The following is a 23,898-nucleotide window of genomic DNA, read 5'->3' as shown; positions in this document are numbered from 1 at the left end:
TCGCTGCTAAACACTCTTCTTGCATACCAGACAGGATTTTCTCGTGTTTTTGTCGGTGCTAAACACTTCTTGCATGCCAGGCAGGATTTTCCCGTCGCTGCTAAACACTCTTCTTGCATACCAGACAAGATTTTCTCGTGTTTTTGTCGGTGCTAAACACTCTTCTTGCATGCCAGGCAGGATTTTCCCGTGTTTCTGTCGGTGCTAAACACTCTTCTTGCATGCCAGGCAGGATTTTCCCGTGTTTTTGTCGGTGCTAAACACTCTTCTTGCATGCCAGACAGGATTTTCCCGTGTTTTTGTCGGTGCTAAACACTTCTTGCATGCCAGGCAGGATTTTCCCGTCGCTGCTAAACACTCTTCTTGCATACCAGACAAGATTTTCTCGTGTTTTTGTCGGTGCTAAACACTCTTCTTGCATGCCAGGCAGGATTTTCCCGTGTTTCTGTCGGTGCTAAACACTCTTCTTGCAAGCCACGCAGGATTTTCCCGTGCTTTTGTCGGTGCTAAACACTCTTCTTGCATACCAGACAGGAATTTCCCGTGTTTTTATCGGTGCTAAACACTCTTCTTGCATTCCAGGCAGGATTTTCCCGTGTTTTTGTCGGTGCTAAAGACTTCTTGCATGCCAGGCAGAATTTTCCCGTGTTTTTGTCGGTGCTAAACACTCTTCTTGCATACTAGACAGGATTTTCCCGTGTTTTTGTCGGTGCTAAACACTCTTCTTGCATGCCAGGCAGGATTTTCCCGTGTTTTTTGTCGGTGCTAAACACTCTTCTTGCATACCAGACAGGAATTTCCCGTGTGTTTATCAGTTCTAAACACTCTTCTTGCATGCCACGCAGGATTTTCCCGTGTTTTTGTCGGTGCTAAACACTCTTCTTGCATACCAGACAGGAATTTCCCGTGTTTTTGTCGTTGCTAAACACTCTTCTTGCATGCCAGGCAGGATTTTCCCGTGTTTTTGTCGTTGCTAAACACTTCTTGCATACCAGGCAGGATTTTCCCGTGTTTTTGTCGTTGCTAAAGACTTCTTGCATGCCAGGCAGGACTTTCCCGTGTTTTTTGTCGGTGCTAAACACTCTTTTTGCATACCAGACAGGAATTTCCCGTGTGTTTATCGGTTCTAAACACTCTTCTTGCATGCCAGGCTGGATTTTCCCGTGTTTTTGTCGTTGCTAAACACTTCTTGCATGCCAGGCAGGATTTTCCCGTGTTTTTGTCGCTGCTATACACTCTTCTTGCATACCAGACAGGATTTTCTCGTGTTTTTTCGGTGCTAAACACTCTTCTTGCATGCCAGGCAGAATCTTCCTGTGTTTTTGCAGATGCTGGAAAAACTCATCTTACACTCCGGGGTGTAAGATGACTCACGTGATGAAATTTATGAATGAATGCGTAAATTCATACGCTAGTATAATAAATGTATTTTCAGTTATATTTCTATTAGTTTAAGAATATGGTATGCAAGAAAAAGAGTCTATCATTATTAGAAGGTGCTGATGGAAATATCTGGCTCTCGGGTAAGTGTTTCGCGGTAATTCGGCAGACCATGGTTACCACCTAACCAGTTACTATCGAGTCAGATATTTCCATTCGCACCTTAAACCAGGTGTTATAGTATTACAGAGTTTAGTAGGCTTCATGTCATGGAGTTTTGTATACTTCATGTCATGGAGTTTGGTAGGTATCATGTCAATGAGTTTGGTAGGCATCATGTCATGGAGTTTGGTATACTTTGTGTCATGAAGTTTGGTAGGCTTCATGTCATTGAGTTTTGTAGGCTTCTTGTCATGGAGTTTTGTATACTTCATGTCATGGAGTCTGGTAGGCTTTACGCCACGGAGTTTGGTACGCTTCATGTCTCGGTGTTTGGTATTCTTCATGTCATAGAGTTTGGTAGGCTTCATTTCATGGAGTTTGGTTTGTTTTAGGTCGCAGAGTAATGTAGGCTTCATGTCACGGAGTTGTTTGTTTCATGTTACGGAGTTTGGTATGCTTCATGTCACGGAGTTTGGTATGTTTCATGTCACGTAGTTTGGTAGGCTTTATGTCACTGAGTATGGTATATTTCATGTCACGGAGTTTGGTATACTTCATGTCACGGAGTTTGGTATGTTTCATGTCACGTAGTTTGGTAGGCTTTATGACATGAAGTTTGGCAGGCTTCATGTCACTGAGTATGGTCTATTTCATGTCACGGAGTTTGGTATGCTTCATGTCACGGAGTTTGGTGTGTTTCATGTCACGTAGTTTGGTAGGCTTTATGACATGAAGTTTGGCAGGCTTCATGTCACTGAGTATGGTATATTTCATGTCGCGGAGTTTGGTATGTCTCATGTCGTGGAGTTTGGTAGGTATCATGTCATTGTGTTTGGTAGGTTTCATGTCCTGAAGTTTGGTAAGCTTTATGCCACGGATTTTGGTAAGCTTTATGTCATGGAGTTTGGTAGGCAACATGTCAGTCAAAGAGTTTGGTATGCTTCTTATCATGGAGATTGGTATACTTCAAGTCATGGAGTTTGGTAGGCTTCATGTCACACAGTCTGGTATGCTTCATGTCATGGAATCTGGTATGCTTCATTTAATGGAATTTGGTAGGCTTCATGTCAAAGAGTATGGTGGGCTTCATGTCATGAAGTTTGGTATGACTCATGTCGTGGAGTTTGGTAGGTATCATGTCCTTGAGTTTGGTACGTTTCATGTCCTGAAGTTTGGTAGGCAACATGTCACGGAGTTTGGTATGCTTCATGTCACGGATTTTGGTAAGCTTTATGTCATGGAGTTTGGTAGGCAACATGTCAGTCACGGAATTTGGTATGCTTCTTATCATGGAGATTGGTATGGTTCATGTCATGGAGTTTGGTAGGCTTCATGTCACAGTGTTTGGAAGATTTCATGTCACAGTTTTTGGTATGCTTCATGTAACTGAATAAGATGTGTCCCATGTCCCAGAGTTTGGTAGGCTTCATGTCATGGAGTTTGGTATGTCTCATATCGTGGAGTTTGGTAGGTATCATTTTATTGAGATTGATAGGTTTCATGTCCTACAGTTTGGTAGGCAACATGTCACGGAGTTTCGTATGCTTCATGTCACAGAATTTGGTAGGCTTCATGTCATGGAGTTTTGTAGGGAACATATCAAGGAGTTTGGTGGACTTCATGTCATGGAGTTTGGTAGGCTTCATGTCACGGAGTTTGGTATGCTTCATGTCACGGAATTTGGTAGGTTCCATGTCACAGAGTTTGGTAGACAACATGTCACGGTGTTTGGTAGGCTTGATGTCATGGAGTTTGGTAGGCTTCATGTCATGGAGTTTTGTAGGCTTCATGTCACGGAGTTTGGTATACTTCATGTCATGGAGTTTGGCAGGCTTCATGTCACAGAGTTTGGTATGCTTCATGTCACGGAGTTTGGTATGCTTCATGTCATGGAGTTTGGTATGACTCATGTCGTGGAGTTTGGTAGGTATCATGTCATTGAGTTTGGTAGGTTTCATGTCCTGAAGTTTGGTAGGCAACCTGTCACGGAGTTTGGTATGCTTCATGTCACGGATTTTTGTAAGCTTCATGTCACGGAGTTTTGTAGGCTTCATGTCACAGAGTTTGGTAGGCTTCATGTCATGGAGTATGGTAGGCTTCATGGCACGGAGTTTGGTATGTTTCATATCGCGGAGTTTGATAGCAACAATCCAGTGAAGGGTAACATTCTCGAACTTGCAAGAGTCGTAATGTGAAAACTGATTGTTCTTTTACGTTTAATCCTCTTCGCACCATGAGGCATAGGGCTTTCACCACTTGACGCCATCTTAGTCAGTCTTGGGCAATTGCTTTGGCCTCTTTTACATGGGGGGTTTCAGTCGAAAGAATGTCTGACTATGTTGTCAGGGCCTCTGCGGAGCATGTGGCCGATCCATCTCCATTTCCTTTGCCTGATGATGGTGGCTATCGGTGTTTGTTTTGTTCTCCTCCAGAGTTCCCTGTTGGGGATGGTCTCTGACCAACGGATTCGGAGAATCTGTCTGAGGCAGGTGTATACGAATATCTGTAGTTTGTTGTCTAGCTGTTTGGTGTGGCGCCATGTTTCAGAACCATAAAACAGGACGGACAGTACATTGGAGTTGAATAGCTTGAGCTTAGTTGAGTGGCGTATATTTCTGTTCTTCCAGATTCGCATCAGGGTAGCGAATGCCTGTCTAGCTTTTCTGATTCTGGATCTGATGTCCTCCTCTGTTACCCCTGTTGTGCCTACAACACTTCCCAGATACGTGAAGTTGGCCACCTCTTCTTCCGGACTCCTATCAATATCTATGGGGTTAGTCTGTGCTGCGTTGATTCGCATGCATTTGGTTTTCTTGGAGTTGATTGTCAGTCCTGTAGTTTGTGCCGTCTGATGTAGATGCGTCGTTTTTTTGTTGGATGTGCCGGAACGTATGGGACAGAAGACAGATGTCATCCGCAAAGTCCAGATCTTCAAGCTTTTTGATGAAGGTCCATTGTAGACCTCTTGGTTCGTTCATCGTGGTCTTCAGTACCCAGTCTATAGAAGGAAGATCGTGGGTGAGAGCAGACAACACTGGCGTACTCCAATAGTAACGTTGAATGAGAAAATGAGGTCGGGGTTGTGCACGACGTGACAGTTCATGCCTTCGTAAAAACTGCTGATGATATTGATAATCTTCCCTGGTATGCCGTAATGCTTCATTATCCTCCAGATAACTCTCTTATCAATCATGTTGAAAGCTTTCTGGAAGTCAATGAAGTTCATGTAGGTGGTTGCCGTTTGCCATTCCAGGGATTGTTCAATGATGATTCGCAGTGTTGCGATTTGGTCTGTACACGTTTCTCCTGGCCTAAACCCTGCCTGCTCGTCCCTTAGCCTGATATCTATGGCCTCTTCATCCGTTCCAAGAGTACCCTAGCAAGGACTAATAGGACATGTTCCGTTGCCTTTGATAGTCTTCCGTGATTTTGACAAGTAAGACTTTTGTATTATTGAAGTTTCGAATATTTTGCATTCCGTTTACATATATTGATAAATTCGAAATGGGTTTTCTAGCCTATGGATTGGCCATATATCTGCTGCATTTGGTTACGATAATATGTCTATTTTGTCAAACTTCCAAGTATGACATATTCAATATATCCAAATTTACTGATTTCATTATGGTAATTGCATAATAACTAGATTTAATTCTATGGGTCATGCTTTTTGATAACATAGTTTATCAAATGTATTAGGTATATTGGGTATAATTAGATAGAAACAAAATATTGAGAGGTAACGCTAAATGATAGTGCGGTCCTTAAATACAGAAAAAAAATAGAATGGTTCAGTTTAAAAAGTTGTTTTGACATTTATTAGAATAATAGTTATCACCCCTGGTTACAATTTATCCCGTTTGTCTGTTACCAGAATTAATTATAAATTCCCTGTGTAATCACTTTGACTGGCGTGCTGTCATCATTGTGTATGTATTTACTTAATTCTTCCTATTACATTTTGTTTCCTTTGATAAAAATGTGTATACATTATTGAAACATTCTGTAAATAAAACTAGCAAGAAAATTCACCTTGCTTAAATGACAGGGGTTCAAATTTTGACTTCCTTGAAACCACAACCCGTGTCATTTTCGTCGGATCGGGATGTTACACAATTCATATATCCAGATTCACTTCTTACCTATACTTGTAAAACTGAACATATTTGTCAATAAGGTACAATTAAGTTTTATAAATAAAGTCTATATGAAGATGCTTTGGAAACAAAACGCAACCAAGCAAAATAATAGCAGACTCGGTTTGATTGAGATAATAGAAAGTGCAACATCCCTCAAGCCCCCTAGCACCGGCTTATGCGGATCTCTATTACAGTGATATTTTTTGAATGAACTAAATGATCGCAAAGGACCAGAAAATATAACAACACTGAATCCAACTATGGAAACCATTCTGTTCTGCAAGACAACATGTTTTAACTCTTTATCTATTAGTTATCCGATCAATTTGGCAAACCTTGCGCATAAATACCCACATCATAGCTCTGATACTGTACCATTATATATGTAATTGTTTTAACCATTAACATGTGGGTACATGTTACACTACTTGGCATTGTATTTACTTAATTCCTCCTATCTTATTCTATACACTTACCGTATTCCTAAGGATTCTTTCCGTTGAAAAAAAAAAGATGTATTCATTGTTTAATATCCCCAGAACTAGCAAGAAAAAACACTCATCTTTTCTAAAATGGGAATGTTAGGGGTTCATATTTCTTTTATAAGCATCTGTGTCATTTTCGTAATTGCAAATTTTGCGTCGGATCGGGTTGTCAGTAAGAGGGCAAGACAAGTCTTATAACCAGCTTTGCTGGATACCTATACTTTAAATGGAACAAACATGGCACGGATATTTGTTTGGGATTTTAGTATCTCTCACACTAAATAAAGCCGAGTCTGGTTATTGTGTTTTTTTTTCTAGATTTGCTGATGTAATATATAGACTTTATATGTGGATCAATGCAAACGAAACAGAACTGTATGGTAACCACGTGTCCCTCTGGGCATTACTGATGCACAGGTGTACTGAATGCACAGGTGAGCATCTTGGCAGAAACACCAACCATCTGCAAGTCAGCTTGACTGCTATCTTACATAACGAATTTGTGACAGTTGTTCCCGCACCAATGTTAGCTATCATGTAGTTAAATAATTGCATATGAAAGCCATAACGGTATTTGTACTTTTTGAGGTGAGTAAATATATCACGCTCAGAGTATTCGGTGTCAAGTAATTTTCAATGTCTTCAAGCACGTATCCGACACACATCCGCTTACGTACTACAATGTGTTACCAAAATATATTATTTTCTATTAGGGAACAAAACTGTTACAATTAATAGTAGTGTAAATCAAGTCATTACTTCGCACAAAACTGCAGAGACATGACAGAATCGGCATAGTCAAAACCGCCAAATGCAAGAGAAGTTACTTTAAACTATTTTTCATTTCCCATTTTTATGAATTACATCACTTCTGCATGATATTTGTATTAAAAGAAATTCTAAAACTATTCACACCAAGTGATGTTTGGCATAATATGATCGACAATGGAACCGGCTCAATTTTCGTTAAGTTTACCCGCTATTTACCCGCAGAGAAGACGACTAAAGTTTTGTTTCCTTATTTACTTTCTCGCCTTCTTCCAAATGCACTAATAAAATTTAATATACAAAGATTTCGAAAAAATACATTGATTTCAGCTTGTTTTGGCGCATTTGAAAACGACTTGTACAGATCTGTTTGATTGACGTTCCCACGTGTGTAAACGTATTTCCTTCGTCTGAGATATCAAATATGTTTTTTATCACTTCGTAATACATAAAGTATTTCAAATTACTAAACTATGCCAGCGACGCTAGTTCATTTCACTAGACGTTCCGACTGTGTTAAATGATGGGTGAACTGTTTCCAGACCAAATGTTAAGGACGGACACCTTAACCTCTGCTGGTCGAGAAAATACGTTCTGTATTCACCCCGCACGCGTATATCGCGGGTTCTTTCGTCGATTATCCTCGTAATATAAGAACCATCAAAAGGTTTCATTTGATGTATGTACAAATTGTACATTTACATCACTGACGCAACACAGCTTCTTTGATTTACTTATTTCGGTTAACCTATAATAGCAAAAAATGTTAATGTTGTTTACCTCATTTTGTGAGAAAAAAACTCCTGATAGAGATAATTTGTGTTTCACGTAACCCTGACATTTTCAGAAATTACGAAACCGGGTCATTTATATCAATTATTGCTGTGAAGCGTTATTCAAATTAACCCTGTTCCTGTATCATCAGCTTTTTTAGATAGACCTTTTATATCGCAAAATAACCATTTATAATAGTAGTTCCGCTTTAAAAATCGGAGCTAGTGTCCGTGAGGGGGCCCGATGTGCACTTTTCATTTCATAAATATCTTTTTTTATGAATACATTTGTTTGACAAACCTTAAAACCAAGTTTGCTATCGGTTTGCTTCGTTGTGTTATGCTTCCAAAGGAGGATCCTCTTCTAGGCGTGTACAGTAGTTATGTGCTAGTCATGATTTAATTGTAGTTTATAATATTTGTTCTTATATTCAGAAATTATATATTATTAAAAGCAACTAGAGATTGTTTTTCACGAAAAACGGATGTCTCCCATCACTTGCCACGATGCCACAAATCGAAGGGAAATCACTGAACCATAACAGTCCGACTATATATCCAACTAGGCTCGGAAGTGGTAACTACTGTGAAGTTTGGTGGAATTCCAACTAGTGGTATCGGAGAAGTAGCACACATCAACGAATCTGACAAATCAAAATCAAGGGCCATGACTACGCTGCATATCATTTAATCAGAACATGAAGCACAATTATGCGTCACACTAATCACTCGTGAGCTTTGGTGAAATTCAGCCAAAGTATATACAGCAAGTAGTAAAATATGACAAATCGAGCGCCTGGAACATGCTGATGATTTGTATAGTTACGCTTGGCACTGATAATTCCCGTAACATTTGGTGGAGATCTGCCTGATGGTGTAAGAAGTTGCCAAAATATCATAAAATTTTATATATGAAGACCATAACTCCCCTGAAAATCACTGGACCGGGACATTCTGAAAGTAAGGTTTATACGTCTTGCCACTGATCACTCCTTTAAGGTGTGGTGGAAATCCGCATAATTATATATGAGAAGTGGCTAAAACATAATAAATTTGACGAATCAAGGGCCAAAACTTTGCTGAAAAACTCTGAACCAGACCATGCCCATGAAATGCACAACTAGGTTTGGCAATGATCACTTTTGTGATGTTTCGTGTAAATCGTCATGGTGGTATCGGATCAGTTGTTTGGAAAGGTAAAATACAACAAAATTTAGGGTCATAACTCTACTGAATATCACTAAGCTGAACCGGAACATGCCGACAACATTCATAATGAGGCTTGGCTCTGATCACTCCTGAAAGGTTTGGTGGAAATCTGCCAAATGATAAAAGAGAAGTGGTCAAAACAAAATAAAACTTGATAAATCAAGGGCCATAACTCCGCTGAAAATCATCAAATGCTGACGAGTTGCACAACTAGGCTTGGCAATATTCACTCTTGTGAAGTTTGGTGTAAGTCCGTCAGATGGTGCCGGAGGAATCACTTGGAAATACAGACGGACAGACAGACAGACAGATAAACTGACAACACTAGATCAATATGTATTCCCCAATACATGTGGAAGACATAACAAAGTTAACAATAACACTTTTATTTTGGCAGACTCTTAAATAGCTGCAAACTCTGACCTAGAACCAGTACGAATGCTTGCAGATCCGCAAAATTTAGGTTATCAGTTAAAACTATTAAGTTCTAAAAATAGTACCTGAAAGTACACACTGACATACTGCTTTCGCTTTCAGAAAATAAGATATATATTTTTTTCGGGTATACTAACTTGTCTTGTACATTCCTTGCACCGACTTTTCTTTTCTGAAAATAACACTTTAAGCGTGTAAATAAAGAATCCATTTTGTTATATAACTGGACCTGCCTTAGCGACCACTTATGTTGTATTGCTACAAAAAGCTAGGAAGCTAATTTCCCAAACTGACTTATTGTTCTAATTCCTATTTGTCTAAGCAGCCACCTGCCTTAAGCAGACATATTGTGACGCCCCCTTGTATTGGTTGGCTTCCTTAGACAGGTTTGACTGTAAATGTCGATCTCGAGTATTTAATCAGATAAAAACGGACATTTCTCTTGATTTTACAGTTTAAAATATATATTTTGACTAATATCATTAATGAACAAACGATTGTGATACAATACATATTCCATTATCAAGGCATCAATTCCATTGTCAGGCTAATTAACATGTATAGCAAGTGACCGCGAATTGCAGTAGCCATACAGAAGTTCCCTACCGGTATTAAACTTTGTTAGTGTTAGTCCCTTGGGGTTGTTGGCAACAGTGTTATGACTAAAAATGCTTCAACGCATTTAGGAGCTAAGAAACAAAATTTATTTTTACTTAAATTTCAAAAGTGACATTGACCAACAAGCATAGATCATAAAGTGAACACCATTTGTAAAACATAACAATTTATTTCATCGTTGATAAAAATAAAAACAATCAGATAACAGAATGATAACAACAAATCATACACAACAATTGCCATTTATCAAAATAAAATACATTGTACATGCATAGCACCCTTATACACTATTCTTACAGATTGTACTCAGTAATGAAATAGGTATTTCTGGAATAGCATAGACGACATAATTTAATTATATGTATATCCATGAGATAATTAGAGGTTAACATATCCATAATATAGGTTAACACATCGGAATATGGACACACCATATTTATTTGTATAATACCTATTTAGATTTAATAGACATATGCATTGACCAATGGGTACGTATATGGTTCGTATGGGTTTTCTTTTTATATTTTTTTACGTAAAGCGCATTTTTGCGTTCTACATACCATGTCTTGTGTTTACCATGGCGTAACTGTATTGTTATTTATTGTATGTAACTTTGAGACATTTTGAGCATAAGAGTGACGTTTGAAGCATCATCATCCGTTTAAACTCCCTAATTACGCACAGGCGGAGTACCACTGAGTTCCCTTTTTTGTTCATTTCTTCCTCGTCGCCTGTTTTACTTTGTGTATAACCATTATGTCTATCATGTACATATATCCATACCAATCCTGCTATAGAATTGTACAGGGGTTGCGTTGTTCGTACGTTGCCTAATCTATTTAGACGTTTTTATTACACGTAATAACATTCTTACATTTTGTGTAAATAAGATCTGTAAACAGTCTAACTGGTTAAGACAATGTGTGTATGTGTACCTACATGGCAGTCAAAGATGCTGACCACGTTTCCACCAAAATACACTCAAGTCTACTACATTTCAATCATACCAAACACATGCGTCCTAAAAGCACCGGACAAGAAATCAGACTTAAATCGTATGTAAAATGTTGCTGTTTCTCTTAGCGGTACCTCTACTAACTTCTGAACATACAATGTCTGGTCAAAACTGCCATGGACTGGGCAGCCCTGCTTTGTGTTAGATACAATAGCAGTGGTACTTCCTTTATCAACCATAACATCATACTCAAACAGTCTGAAAGAAAAAAATGTGCTTCTGGCATAATATTTTCATTTGATTTTTGAGCAATATGTAAGTTTAAACCTGCAATATTAGGTGAATATCATATAATCTGGACTATATGTAATCAGAAACATTAGGTACTTTCAAGCCCGAAACAACGACAATCCAATCAAACGATATGCCGACATTTTACCAAATGTCAACTCAAACACTTCTTTTCTAGAAAGCGGACTAGTATTAAGTATTGCAGAACATTCCAACTAATAACAAATAACTGACAATTCAAACGACAGCTGAATTAAGAACAGCAATAAAAAGGAAACAGAAGTTTATAGTTGTTCATTTCTTACCTCATGTTTATTTTCAAGCACATTTTGGTTTATACTCACTCATTTCCGGTACAATTGTTTTTCGAAAACTTAATCTTTGTGTACAGAAAGTATGTCCCACCGCCCATTACATGAATTCCTTTGTTTTTGTTATATGCCATTATGTTGCCATTTGATACATCTTTCTTCCATTCAACCTGACCTCTTATAACTACAAAACAAGATAATCAACTATTTAAAATCTTACATTAAAACTTCTAGGTATAAATGACTCTTTCTATATTTCGTTTATCATTTTGAACAAATAGCAACAACTATAATGATATCGACAGGTATAAAGATATCGAAAAATATAACTGTCTGTAATAAAGATTTTAGTTGTAGTATTTCTGATAAAGATATTCTACACTTTATCCGTAATAACGAATTTAGCAGTGCTCGTATGATACAAAGATTTTCAAGATTATATTTTACTAGCGTCTATATCTTACAAAGATATTCAAGACTATGTCTATAATAACGATTTTAGCAGTGCTCGTATGATACAAAGATTTTCAAGATTATATTTTACTAGCGTCTATATCTTATAAAGATATTCAAGACTATGTCTATAATAACGATTTTAGCAGTGCTCGTATGATACAAAGATTTTCAAGATTATATTTTACTAGCGTCTATATCTTACAAAGATATTCAAGACTATATCTATAATAACGATTTTAGCAGTGCTCGTATTATACAAAGAATTTCAAGATTATATTTTACTAGCGTCTATATCTTATAAAGATATTTAAGACTATATCTATATAGTTCATTTTGAACAAATAGCAACAACTATAATGACAGAAATGCTACAACTAAAAGGGGCAATAATTCTTGCAAAAAGCAGGATGGAGTTATGCTTCTTGTTGTACAGGGTAGGCTTATGATGGTGAACAAGTGTTGCAAGTTTCAAAGCAATAGCTTTGATAGTTTAGGAGAAAAGCTGACAGGATTGAGTTAAGTTTCTTGCTGTACAGGGTCAGCCTATGATGGTGAACAAGTGTTGTAAGTTTCAAAGCAATACCTTTGATAGTTTAGGAGAAAAGCTGACCTAAACATAAAACTTAACCAGGCAACGCCGACACCGACGCCAGCGCCGATCAAGTGATGGCAATAACTCATCTTTTTTTTCTCCAAAAAATCAGATGAGCTAAAAATGAAATAAATTGGCTGAAAAAACTTTTTCTTTTTAATTCTTAGTTTTCTTTTTCGCATATGCACGGAATTTAATTAAAGTCAGTTTTAGTTATTCGAGGTTATTTCCTACTTTCGTTTTTTTTTGCATGTTTTATACGAGGTTATTTCCTACTTTCGTTTTGAGTATCAGTATGTTTCATTTCGAGGTTATTTCCTACTTTCGTTTTGAGTATCAGTATATTTTATTCGAAGTTATTTCCTACTTTCGTTTTGGGCATGTTTTATTAGAGGTTTTGGGTTATACAGTAGTAAATAAATTTGCTGTATGTTCTATATAACACAAGCAAATTCGATGAATTAGTATCCCCCGCCGAAAGGGTTTGTGGTGAGGAATGGCAAAAAATATATCCAGCAAAAAGTTAAGGATGACGTTATTAAGAAACAAATCATTTCATTAGTCAAAATCATTTTAACAGAAAATTAATGTTGTTTTCTTCTTTTTTTTTGTGTGTGCGTAGGGTGTGTGTGTGTGTGGTGGGGGGGGGGGGGGGGCGGGGGGGGGGGTGGGGAAGCGGGGGGTGACCTTATGGGGTCACAACACTACAAAACTTCACATGTTGATTATAAATATTGATGGAAAATTAAAAATTAAAAAAAAATGGGGTGGGGGATGCATGATCGGTGGGGATGACTGAGTGGAGAGTGAGGTGGGGGAACGGTACAACTTTGCATGTTGATAAATATCCATGGAAGGTTTGAAAAAAAATTAAAAAGGATTGATTTTGTGCGTGTGTGGGTTGGGGGGTGTGGGGGTGGGGGTGGAGGTTTGGAGTATAATAAATGTTCATGGAAAAGAATGAAAGATGTTTAATGGAATCCTACTAACTGGTTGGTTTGTTATGTACAAATCTGTGGATTTTTAAACAATTAAAGGGCAATAACTCTAAGGGAAATTGAATCAAAAAAAGAGCTTGACGGGCATCATCGCATGATCGCAGTATGCTGGTTCATGTTTATTTCAAGTTTTATGAAATTCTACCTGCTAATTACTAAGAAATGGCTGCGGACGTACATTTTTGGGCATTTTCTATTAAATCAAGGGCAATAACTCTTAAGGGAAATTGACCAATCCAAAAAAAAACTTGACGGGCATCATCGCAGTATGTTGGTTCATGTTTATATCAAGTTCATGAAATTCTACCTCCTAGTTACTGAAAAATGGCTGCGGACGGACGCACGCATGCACGGACGGACAACGCCATTTCAATACCCCCTCCGATTTCATCAGTGGGGGATAATTAGTAATCTCCTGAGAGCTGTAACACATAGCCAGGCCCATTCTAAAAATGATTACTAGCCTTATGTTCTTAAATGACCTATAGACCACAAGAGAAGTAGGAGTCATGTACCCTCTAAGAGAGACTTTTGTCTGACAGACAGGTCGACACTAGCGAATATCTTCAAAACTGACAGCTAAAATGTGGGTATGAACACATGTATAATAAGTTTTTTTTTACATTTCTTTAAATGCAAAACATCTCATTGAAAATGCTACCAAAATATCAGGTAAAAGTCCACAATGAAATAAAAACAGGATCTGGCTTACATAAAACATGAAAAAAATCCACTTTAACAGCGGAAAAATGGAGGATTCTTTCTTTCCGCCATTATCCGACCAGCCGGAAGTACTGCTTGATTACCTATCTAGTACTATTGTAAAAAAGTTGCTGTCTATAAAAGTGTCAGTTTCATTTGTGTAGTAACAATAGCTTAACTGCAAGAAACATACCAAGTTTAAGTAATTTTTTCAAGGTTTTATGGCATTTTCAGTGATGCGTATCATTGCGACAATTTTACAAAAATACGAGTAGTTGCCGCGACATAACTTTTAACCGCTTCTCCTAAATGGAGCTTATTTTTGTCCTATTCTTCTGTTTTGTACTAAAATTTACAAGCAAATAACACTTAAACACTGTTAACTATACAAACTGATAGCTATGAATGTGTAATATTTTGGCTCTGAATATCTTTTTTACAGCAAATTGCAATGAAATATTCATTTTCTACCAAAATCTGACAAAATAACACAATTAAACATGTATCTGCATAAATTTTAATTTTGGCCAATGTTGTTGTTGTAGTAGGGTATACAGTAGTAAATAAATTTTCTATATTTCTATATAAAATTAGCAATCTTCTGAGATCTGTAGCACATAGCCATGCCCGTTAAAAAGGATTACTAGCCTTATGTTAAATGACCTATAAACCACAAAAACACCAAGAAAAGTAGGGGTCATGTATCTTCTAAAAGAGATTTTTTATCGTATCATTTTGTCAACATTCCGTCATCGGCTCATCCTGTGGCGATGAGGCGAATGCAGTAAGTACTCTTTGTCTTCAAATGACATTACATACATTTTTTTTTACCTTTTCGGACTTTTCTGGGAAAAAATCGCCAATCAATCGTCAAATAAGAATATTTTGCTAAATACGGTCTGGTATTTTATCAATATTGCTAGAACTTATCAAAGCGGGTTTTTATATTTTTGTACAAATTGTCTTGTCGAACTAGTTTAAAATAAGGTAAGTGTGAAGTTGGTATGTTCTAAATGCGTTTAAGCCACCTGCTTTCTTTACGTAGGATACTTGTCGCTCAAAGCGCTGGCCCTATTTTCTATTTGCTTTTTGTCCGTATTGTTTCATATATGTATATTGTCTTGTTTGTTGGTTATGTTACTCCCCTTTCCTTCAACACCACCCCTTTATGAAAACTCTTTCTTATGCCACACTTTTTGCACAAACATAGGTATGCAAAGACTATAAATTCTGTTCAAAGAAATTTTCTTGAGTGTAAAACCTAACTGTGTGTCTAAGTGCAACAGAAGTAATAACAGAAAAGAACATTGTAGACAATATAAATAAAGTCGTTGGTAAGCGTTCAAAAACCTTAACGTCGTAATAATAGATTAATACACAGTTTGTTATGATTGGATTGGCCTTGTGTAGACATTGGAATAACATATTGTGATTTTTCAACATGTGATATTCTTTCTTTCATGGAAGTACTATTTTATTATCTGATTTTTGTATTAATAGCTTATTATTTATAGTAACTATGTCAGTATGATCTAAATGATATACACATGTATTCAATATTACAATAACATTCGAATTTAATACTCGAGGTAGACTTAAAACTTATTAATATACGAATACAATATGAGGGATCTTCGAAAAGTTGATACTGGCCTCATAACTGCCAAACACGAGTTCAATAATCAGCTTTAATAAGTCTAATAAGTATAATGATAGATAGTTTCTGACAAAAATGATTATTAGAATGTCACATTTAAGTGTCAGATGAATCAGATCTCAAATATAATTTGTGTTCGCATGCTCGTCGTGTTTAACTTCTTGAATTTAAATCTCTTAAAATGCAAACTTGAACTGCATTATTACTCTTGTAAGCCTGTGACCAATTATGTTTAGTGTCGATCAACATAAAACATTTTTAATACAGCTCTTTGAACTAACATTATATCAATTTTTTTTTTTCGATGACTTAATAAAATTAAAACATAAACAGTTAACATTTTAAACTACCGATTACTATTATGCTGAACAAAGCATAATGAAGTTGCAGTGCATGTGTTGTTTTTTTCAAAAAATGAATTGATAAAATATCGGTTTTTATCAGGCCACAACATACCTTTTACAAACTTATATTAAAATGACACAAATATTATGACACGTCAAATGGGATGTCAAGTATGAAGCTTAGAATTAATATACATGTATTCTAGATTGCTTACAGCTTCCTATTAATTGCAAAGAAGAGCGTTTCCTGTTGATGTTTATCAGCTGGTTATTGACTTCAACTGCCGTCCTCTGGAAACCTCCCGGCTTGATGTTGGATCCGTTTGGTTGCAACGCGATCACTGCATCTTCCAGTTTATCAATACCTAGAACATTATATTGTGGTTCGTTTTACAGTCATACATTAATATTTAACATAGACAGCACATAAACATTTTAAGCATATTTTTTACTTGATTTCACATTTATGTTAATCGAATGTAGATCTACAAAAACGACGGAATACTTAACATTTCTTACTTAATTTTATCATCACACACAGGAAATGTTTTATATGCATATAAATATGTGTAGGTCTCTATGTACAAACTACCTTCTGATGAGTAGAAATTAGAATTACTACTCTCGATTCAAAGATGAAATGAGCCGCGCCATGAGAAAACCAACAGTGTCGTTTGCGACTAGCATGGATCCAGACCAGCCTGCGCATCCGCGAAGTCTGGTCAGGATCCATGCTGTTCGCTTTCAAAGCCTATTGCAATTAGGGAAACCGTTAGCGAACAGCATGCGCAGGCTAGTCTGGATCCATGCTGGTCGCAATCGCACTATGTTAGTTTTCTCATGGCGCGGCTCAAATACAATGACGAAACTAAGTCACTTACTTTTCCAAACTTTCTGTATATTTGTGTCGCATTTTTCTAATTTCTGTAAAAAAATCATGGAATTTTAATGTGCCAGTCTGAAGAAGTATTGATTTATTTCATACAAAGCTCCAATTAATGTCACATTCTTTTTTGTTGGGCAATACAAAATTGCACCTTAGAGACATTCACTGTATTTCTGCTTATTATTGATAAAAAATGCACTGCAATCTCATTTTATTATATTTACCTTGCATTACGCAGATGCAGTGGATACAAAGCAATATACTTTCAAGTTCCTCGTCATTGTCAATAATAATCAGGTACATTTGTATCATTATTATAGAGTTATTATTAGATTTTCATATTAAAACATTTTCTTTCTTAGTTTATGTAGAAATAAACATTGTATTTTCCACATGCGACAAAAACAGTGAGAGATTCAAGTTGAATAGAGGTTTCTTAGATAAGAATCGCGGTTTAGTGAAAAGCCTCAGCTTTTACTTTGCTATGTTAAATATAGAATAATGTTTGTATTCGTATATAAAAATGCATCAATGAAAATTACTCAACTAGATCTACATTTCATTCTTTACATTTACAGTGTTGAACTCCCCTTAAAATTGGGAAACTTTACAAGTTTCTATGGAAGCCCTGGAGGGACAATTGATTTCCGTACTTCCCACTTTTGCACTTCTCACTTCCAACTTCTTGACTTCCTAATTCCAACTTCTAACTTACACACTTCTGACTTCTAACTTCCGCTTTCTGACTTTCGACTTCTGATTTCCAACTTCCACACTTCTTACTTCCGACTTCTTGACTTCTTACTTCCTTCATCTAACTTCTAAATTCCGCACTTCTAACTTCCAACTTCCTGACTTTCGACTTCTGATTTCCAACTTCCACACTTCTTACTTCCGACTTTTTGATTTTTTATTTCCCTCTTCTAACTTCCGCACTTCTGACTTCTAACTTCCGCACTTCTGACTTCTAACTTCCTGACTTTCTACTTCTGATTTCCAACTTCCACACTTCTTACTTCCGACTTCTTGACTTCTTACTTCCCTCTTCTAACTTCCGCACTTCTGACTTCTAACTTCCACACTTCTGACTTCTAACTTCCTGACTTCCAACTTCCGCACTTCTGATTTCCAACTTTCCCAGTTTGGAAGTCGGAAGTAAGAAGTGTAGAAGTAAGAAGTCAGGAGTGCGAAAGTTAGAAGTCAAAACTGCAAAAGTTAGAATAAGGAAGTAAGAAGTCAAAAAGTCGGAAGTAAGAAGTTTGGAAGTTGGAAATCAGAAGTCGAAAGTCAGGAAGTTGGAAGTTAGAAGTGCGGAATTTAGAAGTTAGATGAAGGAAGTAAGAAGTCAAGAAGTCGGAAGTAAGAAGTGTGGAATATACGATTGTATATACGGCATTTTCGAAAAGTTATTTACCGCGCGAGAAAAGCAAATTTATTTGTTTAGATCTAGGATGATAAATGGATATTTGTACACATAACGAAATACCAACAATAAGGCCTAAACACAAATGGAGGGACAAGGTGGTACCTATAATAAACGCGGGATCTAACATCATTCTATATAGTATATGTAGCAACCTCACTGCACACGGTGTTATTATCATATCTGTGTACCGTATAATGATATACAAAAATTAATATTTTTCAGCTGGCTCTAGAATTACATCGTATATGGGCGATTTTAATCTGTAGTCATTTTGTACGGAAATAAAGAGGTTTTGAAAACTCGTTTGATATCACTATAGTATTGTTTTTGTAAATCGCAAGTGAATTTCAAAAGGAAACAAATTCTAATTTCTTAAAATAGTTCGAAAAAAAATGTTATTATGTATGAAACATTTTTTAAAAATCAAAATTAGTAAGAACACGTTATATATCCTTGGTTACAAACACTGTAATATATCATGCAGCCGAAAGAATGCACATAATAAATTTACTAAACAATGTCGCATTTAAAATTTAGGATGTTTTAGAAATATACCCTACTCTCACTACAGTTCATTCAATGTCTCTAAAACGGAGTACTTACATCGTTCATATGACGACAATCGTCACAGGACGCGTGTTGCCGTATTATTGCCTTTGCACGTGGGGAATCCAGTTTCTCGAGCACTAATTCTTCCATAGCAGCATCAAGTGATATTTTGTCTGACGTGACATGGCCGTATCCAAAACGTAGTGACATGGACATGACAGACACGGCACAAATAATCAAAATGATGTTCAAAACTGCCAAAGTCAAGAAACTTTTCCTTAAACTTTTGTAATTCTTACGAAATTTCACAATATCAGCATATTCAGTTTCAAAGAATTTCCTGAAATCTTCGCTTCGAATTAAGTCCCGCACTGCGTATTCGCTTTCACTTCTTATAAGTAATGGCACCGACTCTGAAAGATGCACATTTCTCCGCTGACACTCAACATCTGAGGTTTCATCAGATAAATCCGTTTGTTCTGTACTTCCAGATGCGTTCGTTGCATTTGAGCTCTCACTTGTGAGTCGAGAATGTGTATACATATCTTCATTTGAGATATCAAATGTATTTTGAGATCAATAATAAATGTTTCTATTAAGGTGAAATGTTTTGCACCTCATGTAGACCTTATTGGAATTTTCTTTAATTGCTCGTCACTGATTTTTTTTTTTAACTTTAAAAAGAAGTAGTGAAAAACCTTTACCGCTTTTGCTACAATATAGCAGAGCTGTTGGTGGTAAATCCTGAAAATAGAAGAGATATTATTATTTCACCGAGTGAACGTAACCTAGAAATTTATGAAACTAAATATATCAGGTCAGGGTCATGTCAGGCTTTTTTTGTATAAGTGCGCACTCAATGGAACGTTTTACAAGAAAATGAATGTATAGTTCGTTTTTGAGGTCAGCGATATTTTGAAACAGTCCGTTATATATTTAGCTAATGTTCTTCAGTACGATATGAACTCGCAAACGTCAAAATAAAACTATATAGTGTTTATCATATTATGATTTATGAGCAGTTTTGCAAGCTCGTCTGAAAATAAACTTTTCATTGCTAATAAACTTTTCATTGTAAATGTGAAAACATGAATAAAATGTGTTAGTTTGATATATGATACATGTAAAACCGTTGTGCGTTTTAAATATTTAACTAATATTTGTATCATCATTTTCATCTGCCATTGCATGACTTTTATGCGGACAAATGAATTTGTAAAATGCATTTTGACTTTCTAGCAAACTGCAATGTGACTTATTAAAGGGTTACGTCTTATTCACCATTCAGTAAATCGATATATATTTTTTTAGAAACAAATGTGTCGAAACACAATTTAAAAATTAAGTTTTGAAATTTTAATAACAAATGCTAAAAACTAGACAAAACTGCATTTTTGTACAAGCATAAACTTTTACACAACTGGCATTTCGGTAGTTAGTGTGCAATACTTTTAGCACAATGAGCACGAAAAGTGCCTACCTGTGAAATTAAGTCCGCAACATTTGAAAGTAATAAGTGATCATTATAATTCATAAATACACAACTTGATTGCAACTATAAATATCATATTCAGTTACGCAGCTCTGATTTCGTCTTACTAAGGTTGTTAACATTTTCCGAAAATCTAGGCCAGGATTAAATGATATCAGAAAAAGCGGTTAATATATACCTTGATAAATTAAAGGGCTATAAATAGTCAGCTAGAAGGAAGTATATTAGAAATTAAATTTAAACAGAAGATAAATCCGTAAATGACTTGTTGTTTTTTTCAGTCAAACTTCTGTTGTTGTTTTTTTTATAAATTATACAAATAATCTATTGGAATGGGTTTAATTGAATTAGGGGATATTGGATGGTAATCAGATGGAAGCAAGAGAGGACAAATAATCCACTACCGTATTTAAATACATGGTCCATTAAAACAATTTACAGTTTTTTTTCTTTGTTTGTTTTGTTGTTTTTTTGATCCAGCGAATCTCTAAATTGTGGCTTCATTTTGCAAGATCCAGATATAAACCATACATAGTTCTAAATGACTCCGAGGGTCTTTAAATGATATTTTTGAAATATCTGTCATAAATTCAATTTTGTAGCCAAAAATGTATTTCTTATTGTAAAAATCGGGCAAAATCACAATTTTGAATTCTTTATTTATTTATTTTTTTTTTTGAAATTTTGCAAAATGTTGCTGCTATGCTAACTCATATATTCTGATATTAGTAAATTCACTTGACCATGGATGCTCCCTAATTAGAACCTAGTTCAAGGGGCAACGTGCTTGGTTTGGATAGAAACTATATAAGTCACAAGCAGAAAATGATATATGAAGCTGCATGCTATTTATTTTTTACATTTCTGATATAAGAAATAATGATTGATGAATTATGTCAAATATTAGCCATTTAAAAAACGGGTTACCACTTAAATTCGTCTAATGAAATTCAGGAAACAAAAACATGTCTCTTTTACAAACATGATATGCTCTTCAACGCGGCCATAATGTGGGCGACATATTATTATCTTGTATGTTAAAGATACGAGTTAGTAAAATTTTGAAACGGACCTGTTGATTTATCTTTTATATTCTGCATTTAATAGTATTAAGAAAGAAATTTCAGGATTAAACTATTTTCTTTCATATTAATTGTCCTCTTAAAACTTACCTTGAGGCGCAAAAGTATCCTAAAAGATGCTCGATCTTTGACAGGAAGGTGTTATAGGTAATCACAGGAAGTTTTCTGCAATTAATGCTATTTACAACGTTACTGAAAACGGCAAATAATTATTGAGCAAATTGTTGTTTAAAAGTTGAAAAAAAATGGGTATATATACATGCGGGTCGTGAAACTTCTGACGAAAGACTGTCCAAGATGGAGGTAAAATTTCAGACGCTCAATTTGGAATTAAGGAAAGGTCGATGTACTGTTGATGCCATGTTTATATGTATGCTTTGTGGATTTGAAAAAATGTTTTGACAGCATTTATAGAAATGCATTTAAGAAACAATTTATAGCAAAAGAGTGTTTTAACACTATTAATGCACGATGGGCGGTTATACGTCGGGCGTAATAATTTCACGAGGGCGCAGAATATGGTTTCTAATATTCTTGCCTCTGTTAAAACACTCTTACACTAGAATGACGTCACATTGACGTGCGGTGACGTCAACGTTTTTGTTGCGACCAAAAATGAGCGCTTCTATATTTTATCTACTGTTTTAGATTAAGGGCATATTAGAATCGAAATAATGTATAGCACAAGCGTGTTTTAACACTATTTATACACTCGGGTGGTGATACGTCGTTCAAATAATTTCACTCGGGCTGCGCCCTCGTGAAATTGTTACGCCCGACGTATAACCACCCATCGTGCATAAATAGTGTTAAAGCACTCTTTTGCTATAGATGATTTCTTAAATAAACTGTACAAAACTGTTATTACGAGTGATTAGAGATATGTACAGCAAAGTGAAATCATGTGTCATGCCGTGAATTCCCAGTCAAAATTACCACTTTAGATTTTTGCAGTAGAGAACTGTGGCAAGTCTATATCTGCATGTAGTTTTCGTGTGGCTATCGGTGTGTAACATTAACGTATTCGCATTGACCGTTTATTATAGGCTATATAGCATTTATTTTTATCCTTCGGTATTTAACAAATTAGAAGAGTTATAGACCCACCAATACCTAGTGGTCTACTTTTTCCTCCCACATGAACTTTGTGCAAATAATTCTGGTAATACTGGTATCATACAACTATTCTACAAGATGACAGGTGGACAAGCTCAGTCCGGTTTTCATAACTTCATCTGCAAACTTACTCAGTCATTTTCTTCTCAATATAGTTTTATAAAAAAAAATAGAATAATAACTATCTTACACTGTACATAGAAACAAAGCGTGATCTAAACTCACCTTAATACGTGGAGTACCGTGCATACTACTACATTAATTGAATAATATATTTAGTAATACATTGTCTTAGCCTTATTTATTTACTTCACAACAGCGGATGTTAAGTGCTGTGTGGCGGCCGTAAAAAGTCGCCCCGACTTCATCTCAGCCCCTTTTCCCTCTCTACATCTTTCTTTCGGTAGGTTGGGATAAGTACTTTACTTGGGGAATTAGGTTTTCTGTCTCACACTTGTCACACACCCGACTGTCAACTACTAATTTCTTATTTTATGCCCATAGACTTGTATTTTTACTTGCATGTACCAATATAATATGCTTATCTTTTTTTTATGCTATGCTTTAACCATGTACTTTTTTTTTTACAGCCTTTTTTAATAGTTATATTATTTTTACATATGTTTGTCGGGAAATAGCTTTAAGCTAATGTTTTTGTTATATATAGTATCCGACGTTAAATAAAGTTTCTTGTATCTTCTTGTATCTTGTATCTTGTTGTTATATTTTCTGGTCCTTCGGGATCATTGATTTCAACTCATTTAGATTTGAAGATTGAATACTGCTTAAGCCGGTGCTAGGGGGCGTGGGCAGTGTTGCATTTTCCGTTACTGCTCATGAACAGACTCAATCAAACCGAGTCTGCAATTTTCACTGTTTGCATTGTTTTGGTGCTTCCGAGGGATCTACTTTCCAGATTTTATTTATATCTGTTACTGTCAAACTGTAATTAGACACTTGTTATTTCTCATTTCTCCATACAAAAATGTATATTTACAATTGTGGAACAATCTGACTGAAGTACTTGATCTTCTAAACGAAGATCCGAGAAGGACCCATTCTTAATCGTCTT

General features: G+C 36.0%; 2 protein-coding genes across 2 annotated transcripts; one reads left to right on the top strand and one right to left on the bottom strand.

Annotated features, from left to right (window-relative positions):
- Positions 1 to 2,458: 2,458 nt before the first annotated feature.
- On the top strand, positions 2,459 to 3,737 carry LOC128558346 (dynein heavy chain-like). Its single transcript, XM_053547280.1, has 2 exons — positions 2,459 to 2,765; positions 2,956 to 3,737. The coding sequence occupies exons 1-2, from the start codon at positions 2,459 to 2,461 to the stop codon at positions 3,735 to 3,737; spliced, it is 1,089 nt and encodes a 362-aa protein (XP_053403255.1).
- A 6,381-nt stretch (positions 3,738 to 10,118) lies between these two features.
- On the bottom strand, positions 10,119 to 20,775 carry LOC128558673 (uncharacterized). Its single transcript, XM_053548676.1, has 6 exons — positions 20,617 to 20,775; positions 19,191 to 19,880; positions 17,157 to 17,199; positions 16,491 to 16,640; positions 11,560 to 11,710; positions 10,119 to 11,182 (listed from the first exon to the last, which is right to left on the bottom strand). Exons 2-6 carry the CDS (start codon positions 19,677 to 19,679, stop codon positions 10,960 to 10,962), a joined length of 1,056 nt encoding a protein of 351 aa, XP_053404651.1. The 5' UTR covers positions 19,680 to 19,880; positions 20,617 to 20,775; the 3' UTR covers positions 10,119 to 10,959.
- Positions 20,776 to 23,898: the final 3,123 nt, after the last annotated feature.

This window comes from Mercenaria mercenaria, chromosome 7 (genome assembly GCF_021730395.1).
Source record: "Mercenaria mercenaria strain notata chromosome 7, MADL_Memer_1, whole genome shotgun sequence".
NCBI lineage: Eukaryota > Metazoa > Mollusca > Bivalvia > Venerida > Veneridae > Mercenaria > Mercenaria mercenaria.
The sequence above is the reverse complement of the archived record's forward strand: the minus strand, read 5'-3'. Positions and strand labels throughout refer to the sequence as shown.